Raw genomic sequence first — 11,261 nt, forward strand, 5'->3', positions numbered from 1 at the left:
TCTTTTACAAGTATTGGCTGATATTTTTAGGTATCACTATGGACTCATATATATTTTTATTTAATATATTATAACCATTTACAGTCATTTTCCATGATGTTCAAATTATACAAATGGGGTCAGTGGGAGCCCACAAAAATTTCTTGTAGGTATACCTGCTCCAGATTTAGATTTTGCCTAGATCACATGCTGAGGATCAAATGTTACATACAAATACAACTTATGCAATGTGCAGTAACAATAAATACCTTTTCCACAGCTCTACTTATAAAATATAAAGATGTAGAGACTCCATTCACAGGGTTCTGGTTTTACTGTAACTGAGGAAACATTTTTTTACATATAAGCTCTGTGAAGTCTTAATCTATGTGCAACACGTGGTGAGTAATAAAAAAAATAGTTTTGAATGAATAATTATTTAAGACTTTAGAAATGGAGAGTGAAGAAATCAAAGCTGTAGATAGGGAGACCAAATATAGGTATCTGACGGAACATCACTTTCCTCTCTATGCTGTTTTAAGAAAGTCCTTTGAGGGTGATTTTCATTGGTATATATATTTAACTTGAGGAACATCTTTATAGAAAAATAGGTTGAAGCAGAGATCTTTTTTTTTTTAATTTTTTATTTAAGGTTATTGGAGTAACATTGGCTAATACAATTATACAATTTTCAGGTGTACATTATTATTTGACATCTGTATATTCTATTGTGTGTTTACCACCCAAAGTCCAGTTTTCTTCAGCTACCATATATTTGATCCCTTTTATCCACTTCACCCTCCCCCTAAACCCTATATTTGACCCTCTTTAACCCGTCTACCTCCTCTCTCCTCCCCCATCCTACTAGTAACCACTAGTCTATAGTCCTCTGGTAACCACTAGCCTATAGTCCATGTCCATGAGTCTCTGTTTGTTTTTCCTGCTCATTTGTTGCTTTTAGGTTTATATCTCACATATAAGTAATATCATGTGGTTTTCAACTTTTTCTGTCTGGCTTATTTCACTTAGCATGATTATCTCGAGGTCCATCCATGTTTTCACAAATGGCAGTATTTAATCTCTTATGGCTGAGTAATATTCCATTGTATATATGTACCACAGCTTCTTTAACCAACCATCTTTCATAGGACACTTCAGTTGCTTCCATGTCCTGGCCACTGTGAATAATGTTGCTATGAACATCAGTGTGCAAATATCTTTTTGGATATGGGTTTTCCAGTCTTTGGGGTAAATACCCAGTAGAGGGATTGCTGGATCATATGGTAGATCAATTTGAAGCAGAGATCTTAACCCAAGACAACTGGGGAATTGGGTTATAGCTTCTTGACGGTACTGGGAGTGAGATGAACTTGTTTTACAGACCAGAAAACCCCAATTCTCCAGCAACTGAACATCAACAAGATAGATTTGTGAGCTACTAAGAATGATATACTAGCATGATTTAGCAATGAATTGGTTTGGGGTGGGACAGGGTAGGAAAGAGGATGGAAAACCCTGAAGAGGATTAAGTTGATGAAAAAATGATAAGTTCTTTTATGGTCATGTGGGGCTGCTTCTCAGATATCTAAGTAACGGTGTCAAGTCTGGGGCTCATAGGTAATTCAGAGCTAGAGGAATACATTTGGCCATAATTTCCTTTGGCAGGACACATTGAGTCCATGTACACAAGACTGTCTATGAGGATGGTATAACGTGAGAATAGAACTGTTTCTAGAATAAGCATGTAGAGTAGATAATAGCTAAAGTACATGAAGAAAGTCATCAGGAAAGATAGTAAAAATTCCAAGGAGTGTTGAGACATAGAAGCCAGGGACACAAGAGGAGTATTTCAAAACAAAGGAAGTAACCACAGCAACCAATCCTGCAAAGATAATCAAAAACTATTTATTTCTTCCAGTGATATGAAGATCAATGGAGGCTTAAGAGAGCTGTTTTTGTAGAATGATGGAGGCAAAAGTTAGTTTTGAGTGTGCAGAGGAAGAAGAGGGAGGGGATCGAATGTATAACATTAATAAGTTTTAATAAGAGAGAGAGATAGTATGTTGTAATGAAGGTGGAAAGGATGCTGTTGAGAAGGTGAGACTGTGCAAGGTCTAGAGAGAGAACGCATGAGCACTAATGTAAAGTTATGGAGAGTCAAGAGTGTTGGGAACCAAAATGTAATGGAAGAATTAGCCTTAAAAAGTAGGGAGCACATTTTATCCGTGGTAACAAGATGGAACGAGGAGAGAATGAAATACGTGCCAAATGCCTGGTGGTCTGAGAGCACAAAGTTGAACTCATTTCATCCTGCTGGCTTGATTTTCAGTGGAAGAAGATGGTAAGAATATTTGCTGGAAGAGAAAAGAGTTAGAAGGATGAGGCTTTTGAGAAGTAGAGGGCTGGGGAAGTAGCAGTTGTAGAGGGTGAATAATCATGTGAATGAGAGAAATGCAGAAGGCTCATGAGGCAGGATGGTGGGCACATGAAGTTGGGGTAAAGTTGAAGAGGCAGAAGTAATTACATGGGTCATACAAATCCCACGAGCCTCACTTTCTTCATCTACAAAAGGGAAAGTAATACCTACCTCCAAGTGCCGGTGTAAAGAACATGTGAACAAAAAGTAAGAGAAAAGGTTTTGTAAACCTGAACATAGAAATGCTTGCTAGGATCACTCTGCCAGGATCTCTCCTCTGACTTTTATAACTCTCTTCTCTGGTTTTGCATTCTTAGTATGTGTTGAAACTATGAGGAACAATTACAAATGCTTAAGTAAGTCTCGAATTCAAATTAATACTTATTTTACTAACTCTGAGCAGTTTGAGCATCACTGCTTCAGCTCATTAGTTCCTGTTGTTGAGCAGACCATAGACCCCCACTTACAAGGAAGTGTTTTCCACTTTCTCACCAAGTAAAATTGAAAACTATATGTACCATTTAGTGCAAAGTGGGTGTTCTATGCATGTGGAGAATGAGAAGATAGTAATGGGCAAGGATCAAGGTGCACATAGAAATACAGCAAGTGAAAGTAGGCGATCCCTACTTTCATGACAGGGAAATGCCAAGATTTAGTGCAGAAGTAAACCCAGTGGGTATCCCTGCTATATACCCAGGTTATCTATCCAGTGTGATTGGCATGAGCTCCTCAATGAGATCAGTCAGTGAAGTTTTCTAGGGGCAACGAGCAATATGTAATCTTACCATGCTGGGATTAGAAGCTTCAGACATAATCATGCTGGAAAGGGTGTACTTCCCAGACTTGGCTTTGGTTTTCTTGACTTCTTTCAACCATTTCCTGTATTGTTTCCGGACCTACAGAAGCAAAGCATGCTCTGAGTCAGCTCAATGAGAGGGGTGAGGATGGAAAGAGTGGTGGGTAGGAGTCAGACAGTGGTACCTGCTGGCTGAGGAGGCAATACACCAGGAAGATAAAGACGCCCTGTAGGCCGTTGATGATGGTGAAGAGGTAAGCCATGGCATGGGCAGCTGGACCCACCTGCAGGATCCCCAGACACCACGTACAGCCCAAGATGAAGAGCTGAGTTGTCACTTTAAATGTCAGCATCCTGAATAGGAGAAGAAGGGAAGCCCATGGTATACCCAGAGCAACAGAATGAAGGCCATTTTCATCCCCACCACATGGATGCCTCTCACTGATTTGTGATCAACTTTGATCTTTACTCTCAAAGATACCCTAAACAGAAGTGCTATACGGATCTAGGACGGTATTCTGACTTGGGCTGAGGACAGCAGTGACACTTAAAAATGAGGGTTTCAAAAAATCATGATGTTTCATAAATATTCCCAATTTCATTCAACTGACATTTCTGAGTATGTTCTGTGTACCTGACTCTGTGCCGGGTCCTGGGTATTAAACACAACAAAGACAAGATTTCTGTTTCATAGACCTTACAGTGCAGTAGAAAGACAAAAACAAAGGGTCACTTATACTATTGTGAAGTGTGAAGTACCTCTCCATGTCCCATCCAGTACTATTTCCATCTTCTCACTCTCCAGGTTGTGGCCCAGGCCATACCTTGCCCAAAATAGAGACCATTCGTGGTTTGCAAAGTTGAGGAAATAAAAAGACATCCCTAGCCTCTTAGAAGATGTGATACGTGGATGAGGAAGAACCTAATTTCACCAGGTGGAGGAGTTTAGAGGGCAGAGGGAAGAGCATTCATGAAGATGTGGGAAAGAAAGTACATGCAGGGTTCCAGAAACAGTTATATAATATCCTAGGTGTTTATGAAGATGTCAATGTCCTTACGTTTTTCTTGAACCACAAAAGAAAACCCTTTTTATCCAAGCATAGTCAGTTCTGTTGGTAGCTGAGGTAGTTTTCTGCTGGAGTTATAAATGGATGAAATGTTTTTGTCTTAGGTGTCAGCAGCAAACCACAGTATCTGAGATGGTTTCCTAGGAAGGTGACTGCACCGCTTCCCGCAGCCCCTCAGCACCCCTGTGGAAGGACACCTGAAGCTTGGAACCATATGGTCTTGCTCATGGACTATGCTTTGTATGGAGGGGTGAGCCCCTCTGATCCATCTCACCTGGTATTCTGGAGGGTGGACACATCGCTGTTGAGTGAGGAGAGCTTGATTTTCAGAATCCAGAAGGTCATCAGAAAGAAAGCCAAATTAATCCGCAAAATCCTCACAAGGCATATTGAATGCATTCCACATCTATAAAACTTCCACCTGCCTTATCCACCACCTAACCCAGCAGGTAAGAAGCTTTCTTATTACACAGCAGTCATAGAAAACCAGACCAAATATCCAGGAACCTGGGCACATTCTTATCCTGTAACTGGGATGACCAACTCATCCCAGTTTGCATTGGAATTCCCAAGTTTTAGCATGGAGAGTGACATCTCAGGAAACCCCTCTGTCCTGGTTTAAAATGACATCATGACTCTTGGGAGCCCCCTTAATTTTGGAAAATGTAGAAGGACTGCTCTCCCTACCTGTAACCCTCCTTATACACTTACTCTTTGATTGGACCTCAGCTGGGCAGGAAGGATGCGCTGATGTCATCCATTACTCACAGAGAAGATGATGCAGGCGGGACCAAGGAAGGTCCATATAAATCCTTTTTGTGTGTGGAGCCAGCATCTAAGAGAGAGATGGAAAGAGATCGAAGACTATGTTGACCTTTGTGGATAAAGGATCGATAAATAAACATACCTCACCATAGTTTCCTCCTTCCACCTTTATTATTAAGGTTGCTATTGCTCTTTTTTTTGTAAGAACATTTAAGCTAAAATCTACCTTCAGTGCATATTTAAATATGCAGTACAGTATTGTTAGCTATAGGCACTGATCTATAGTACAACTCCTGAACTTATTTATCTTCATAATTGAAACTTTCTATATGCCTTCGATGGTGGTGATGGTGTCTTGGGTTCACGCTTATTCCCAAACTCATCAGGTTGTACACATTAAAAACGTACAACTTTTTACACATAAATCACATCTTCATAAAATGGTTTTAAAGTAAAGATAAATTCTTTTCAAAAGGCTCTGTTGAGTCTTGTACCCCAGAAATGCTTAGAGAAATAAATATAAGTTCTCAGAAGAACTGATAAACTAGTTTCTGGTTTATTAAACAAATATTGACTGTCTTTTCTGTGTCAAGATTTGTTCTTGGCCTGAATACCCACTTGTGATTAAGATAGACTGAAATTAGACAATAGAAACAATTCAGACAAAGAGTTTTGTGATCAAGTATCTGGAGCTATGAGAACCTGTGGCTGGATTCGTAGCCTAGTCTGGGGTACATGAGATTAGATAGTTGAGAAGGGTTCCCTGAGGGAACTCACTGTGTTTATGTTGAGATATGACAAATGAGCAGGTGTCGAGAAGGTGAACAATTTGGGACGTGCAAAAAGAGACTGTAAGAAGATGTTAATCGTAACCTGACACAGTGCTAAGGCAAGGCTCATGTACATTACATAATTTATCCCTCATGACAACACAAGGACTCAGATGATCACAGGTCAGGCATCTGAGGCTTAAAGAGGCAGAGTCAGTAACTCAAGGACACACGGGTAGAAATGATGGAATTGGAACTTGATCCCAAGTGAGGGGAATTGTGAGTGAGGAGGGAGGTGTGAGGACCACGGAGAGGGTTAGATGGATGCACCAAAAGAGAAAGCTACTAAGGCAGTGTTGGTGAACTGCAGCCAACTTGGTAAACTGTGGGCCCACTTGGCCTGCCACCTGATTTGGGAAATGTGTTTCACTGGACCACAGTCACACTCATTCTCTTACATGTTGTCTTTGGCTGCTTTTGTGCTGCAAGGACAGAGGTGAAGATTTGCAACGGAGACCATACGGCCCACAAAGCAGAAAAGATTTAGTCTTTGACCCTTTTCAGAAAAAGTTCCTGACTCTTATGCTAAGCTACCTAGGAAGGCCAGCTGGCCAGGCCTCATCTGACATAGGTGAGCATTAATTTTATCAGCATAGGAGTATGTTGCGAACACCAGACTGTCTGGGTTTGATCTCAGCTCTGCCAGCAAACAGCTGTGTGATCTTGGCCATGTCAGTCGTCTCTGTGCCTCAGGTTCCTCATCTGTAAAACCTGCAATTTACTAGTTTCTACTTCAGAAGCTTGTTGGGAAGATGTTTTGATGGATACATGAAAAATACTTAGAACACTGATTGCCCATCAGAAGTGATTTCTAAATCTTAGCTCATGATAATTTCATCATCTATATCAGCATCTATTGTTACTTTTAATTAGGAGAGTGAAATAGATTATACCAACCAATGCCATCCCTTCATTTCCATTTTGCTTTCTAGAAGATTTCAACAGTTCTCTCAATTAATGTGATGAATATTATATTAATATACAGTTCTCATATATGAAATGCAGTTAATAACCTGTATTATAGTCATCAATATAATATACAATTAGTATTTAAAATAAATCTAAAAGATGAAACACAATCATTACATCTTACTTTAAAATTATTAACATCTCATTAGATTGGGAAAAAATGGCATAGATGATAGAGGCTTTGTTCATCCTCCTTTAACCAAATCAAAGTCGTGACAGAAACAAGGAGCAAAGAGCAAGGAAAGGCACCTGGGATCTACATGAACAGATGCACTAGGACTAGGGAGATAAATAATTAACCAACCTGCAAGGGTAGAAGGTAGGAGGAGGCAAAGACGGGAGGCTTCCTGGTCCTGAGTGGCTGAATGGGACAGAGGCTGCGGCATTCCGCAGCTGCAGACTCCTCTTAAAAGGGCATGTCTATGAGTGAACTTTTGTGGTGATGGAACTGCTCATTCTAAGCACCAGTGCTCATCTGGCTTCGCGGGGGTGTGGGGCACCAGGACTTACAAAGAGATACTGAGTTGTCGGACTGAGGACCAGAGGCAAGGATCTCTCTTAAACAGAAGTGCTGGCGGTATCTATTGTTCCTCTGTTGAGCCCTCCCCACTCCCAGTTTGCAGGGGCAGCAGCCACCATAGCTGAGGTGTAATCAACCTGGATAACAGAGGTCGTTCAGCCTAGGACATTCCCTGAAACTCCTCCTCGCCCAACTCACAGCCACACTCGACACATCTAGTTGTATCCTCGGAGAGTCAAGTGCTCCTTGCTGAGCAGCGCCAAGATTCACACTGGTGGCAGCTGGTCTCGGTTTCTTGTGTGGCTTCTTGAGGCAACAATCTGTGGATTGCTTGCTGACTCTTAACAGGTGGCACCGGGGGGACCCAGGCTGGGGCTAAACTTGGCCCACAGCTGAATCCCTCTCAGGACTGCACCACTGGACACCTACTACACAAAGCTGCACTAATAAGACCAGGAGACTTAGGAGATTTCCTTAGTACATAGAAATGGACATAGACGGGCAGCCAAAATGGGAAGACAAAGAAGCAGAAACATATGAGAGAACAGAACATAGATCTAGAAGTAATGGAGTCAAGCAATCTAACAGATACAGAGTTTAAAGCACTGGTTATAAAGATGCTAATAGAACTTAGGAAAAGTGTAGATGAACTCAGTGAGAACTTCAACAAAGAGATAAGAAACATAAAAATAGAAATGGAAATTATAAAAGGGAACCTGTCAGAAATGAAGAACACTTTGACTGAGATGAAGAGTAAATTAGATGCACTAAACAGAGTGGATAAAGAAGAAGATGGAACCACCAATATGGAGGATGGGAAACCAAGGACACTCGATCAGAATGGCAAGAAAAAAGAGGACAAGACATAATAATAATTTAAAAAGCCTATGGGATACTATAAAATGTAAAAATATCTGTGTCATTGGTGTATCTTAAGGACAAAAAGACGTTGAAGAGCTATTTGCAGAAATAATGATGGAAAACTTTCCTCACCTGATGAAGGAAATAGACATACAACCCAGGAAGCTCAAAGAGTCCCAAGAGAGAGGAATCCAAAGAGGCCCACATCGAAATACATTGTAATTAAAATGCCAAAGGTTAAATACAAAGAGAGAATCTTAAAAGCAGAAAGAGAAAAGCAGTTAATTCCGTAGAAAGGAACACTCATAAGACTGGCAGCTGATTTCTCACAAGAAACTATGCAGGACAGAAGGGCTTGGCACAAAATATTCAACATGATGAAAACCCAGAATACTTGAGGTAGAATACTACAACCAATAATACTTTATCCAGCAAAGCTAGAGCTGAAGGACATATAAAGAATTTCCCTGACAAAAATAAGCTAAAGGAATTCATCGACACTAAGCCAGTATTACAGGAAATGTTGGAGGGACTTCTTTAAGGAGAAAAAACATGTATCAAAAACATGAATAAAGAATGGCAATAACTACATTCCTATCATCAAGTACTTCAAAAAAAAAAAAAAAAAAAACGGAAAATAAGTGCTCCAACCAAAAGATAGGGTGGCTGAATGGATAAGAAAACAAGATCCCGACACATGCTGCCTACAAGAGACTCACTTCAGATTAAAAGACGCACACAGACTAAAAGAAAAGGGATGGAAAAAGATATTGCCTTGATGAACCTAGAGGGTATTGCGCTGAATGAAAAGAGTCGGATAGAGAAAGACAAATGCCACATGATTTCATATACACGTGGAATCTAAAGAATGACAACAACAAAAGTGGAAATAAACTCATAGATACAGAGAATATTTTGAGACTACTAGATGGGAGGGGAGTTGGGGGGTACAAAAAAGGCAAATGATTAAGAGGTACAAATGGATAGTTGCAGAATAGACATGGAGATGTAGAGTGTAGCATGGGGAAAATGGTTAATAATGTTGTAATAAACATGTAAGAAGGAAGAGGGGAACTAGATTTAGTTGGGTGATCGCATTGTGAGTTATGTGAATCTCTGATCACTATGCTGCACAACTGAATATGGTATATTTTTGTATGCCAACTATAATTTTTAAAAAACCCCATTGAATTGTACATTGTAAATATAGCAACTAAATGTCTATAATATTTCAATAAATCCACAAAAGAACAAAGTTACTATTGAGAAAAACATTATTAATATATCATTGTTAGATGTTATTAATATAATACACAATATCATATCAATATATAAGTATTAATATACAACATAATAAACTTTTAAAACAATAAAATTTTTAGATCTTAAAATGGACACTTCAAAGAATATAATCATTAAACCAGGAGGATGCCTTTGGGTGTTCATGTGACTATCATATTCTAGTGAAACTAAAGTGCTAAGGTGATCCTCTGCAGGCCACGGTCATGTGGAAAAGATGAAGACAGTGGGAATCTGCACTTACCGAGTGGGTGTGCCATAAAGGTGAGGTCTGGATGCTGCAGAAATGGCCACGATCACAGCTGGAACTCCGTACCCCACAGGGAACATGAACTTCTTCATGAATCTGCTCACGCTGGAGTAGTTGACCACGGTCAGGTTGCGGGCAGTGAGGAAGAGGTTCAGGCCCTCCAGCAGCATCCAGGTGAAGGAGGCCAGGTAGAGGTAGTGTAAAGTCCCCGCGATGATGGCGCACAGCACCTGGGTGAGGAGTAGGAGTCACAGGGGTACAGGTAGTCAGGGTAGAGCATGACCGCTGGACCTCTCCTACACCGTGTCATTGGGAGAACTCTGATTCATATGAAGGAATTGTTAGCAGAGGGTTGGTCATAGTTATGTCAGTCAATGTGAAAGTGGCTACTGACCCCTCTAACCTTCCCCGAATTCAAGGCCATTTTATTAAGGTGTCCAATGCAGCATGGCCCCATGAACTAGCGTCCCCTGGGCAGGTTAGGGGTCTTTTGGGACAGTGTCAGCACCTTGATCTCTGTTCTGTCGATGGCCATGAGGAAGAGCAGGTGGGCCAGGAAGAGGCAGAGAGAGAGCTGCAGGTGGAGTGAGGTGCTGGTGTTCTGGATGGCTTTGCATAGCAGGAAGGTGAGGGCCGCCAGGAGGAGGCACAGCAGAGAGAGGCTCAGCCCCATGTAAGTGAACACAGCCAAGGCAGGATCCTCCACCTGGAACCCAGCAAAGACGAGATCAGTCACACTTTTCTGCTCTGGGGTAATGCCTCTTCCACTATTTATAGTTTTCTTTTGGGGTATAACAAAATCAGGAATGGAGGAGCCAAGCAAATTTGTCATGGTTTTAGATAATGTTAAAATTTTCTGGGTTCTGAACTCATTAATTCAGACCACGGAAGAAGCGAGGTATAGAAGAGAACTTACTGAAGACCAAGCTCTGAAACTCATTGTTTTTTTCCTTTAGACTTGTAGGCATGAGTAGGCTTATAGCTTACCATGTGAGGGTCACAGAGGCACTAAGTTCGAGGTGGAGCACCATCGTCTGTTCCCATTACGTGGTGCTGTGTGACAGAGTCTGTATCTGGAGACTCGATGTCCAGGCGTCATCTCCTCACCCAAGACTCCACTCACCTCATCCTTGCTGGTCACTAATACTTACAGATTTAGAAGTGGATCCTGGGTTAAAGGAGGAAAACTACTATGTTTTTGATGGTAGTAGCTTAAAATTCATATTTCCTGCCTTTTTTTGCAAATCCAACAGAGCATGAAAAAACCTATGCCAAGTCTATTTCAGTGTAACTAGGACAGAGGGGATCGAGAAGAGTGAAGGGAGGAGAAAGATGGAGAAAGAGGAGAAATGGGAAAGAGAAGGAAGAGATAGAGGAGAGAAAGAAGTAGAGATGGATAGAGAAAAGTGCTAATGGATAAGATAGTGGAAGTAAAAATGTTCAAAGTCAGTCCATCTGGATAAGAGCAACATTTATTTTACACTATTTTAATTTTTGCTACATGTCTGT

General features: G+C 40.8%; 1 protein-coding gene across 1 annotated transcript; it reads right to left on the reverse strand.

The window, feature by feature from the left end:
- Positions 1–1,212: 1,212 nt before the first annotated feature.
- LOC120614189 (adhesion G protein-coupled receptor E2-like) lies at positions 1,213–10,599 on the reverse strand. The gene is made up of 7 exons (XM_039876982.1): positions 10,261–10,599; positions 9,747–9,982; positions 5,027–5,093; positions 4,533–4,624; positions 3,377–3,545; positions 3,181–3,291; positions 1,213–2,333 (listed from the first exon to the last, which is right to left on the reverse strand). Exons 1-7 carry the CDS (start codon positions 10,582–10,584, stop codon positions 2,280–2,282), a joined length of 1,053 nt encoding a protein of 350 aa, XP_039732916.1. The 5' UTR covers positions 10,585–10,599; the 3' UTR covers positions 1,213–2,279.
- Positions 10,600–11,261: the final 662 nt, after the last annotated feature.

The sequence above is a fragment of the Pteropus medius genome, unplaced genomic scaffold (genome assembly GCF_902729225.1).
Source record: "Pteropus medius unplaced genomic scaffold, Ma_sr-lr_union100, whole genome shotgun sequence".
Lineage (NCBI taxonomy): Eukaryota > Metazoa > Chordata > Mammalia > Chiroptera > Pteropodidae > Pteropus > Pteropus medius.

Bases quoted from the DNA above. Each gene is read 5' to 3' on its own strand.
- LOC120614189 (XM_039876982.1), bottom strand. From the start codon at position 10,584: ATGACAAATTTGCTTGGCTCCTCCATTCCTGATTTTGTTATACCCCAA. The intron at 3,546-4,532 runs GTGAGATGGATC...TCTCCTATTCAG, and splicing joins TCCACCCTCCAGAATACCAG to GATGCTGACATTTAAAGTGA. The intron at 3,292-3,376 runs GTACCACTGTCT...TTGCTTCTGTAG, and splicing joins ATTGCCTCCTCAGCCAGCAG to GTCCGGAAACAATACAGGAA.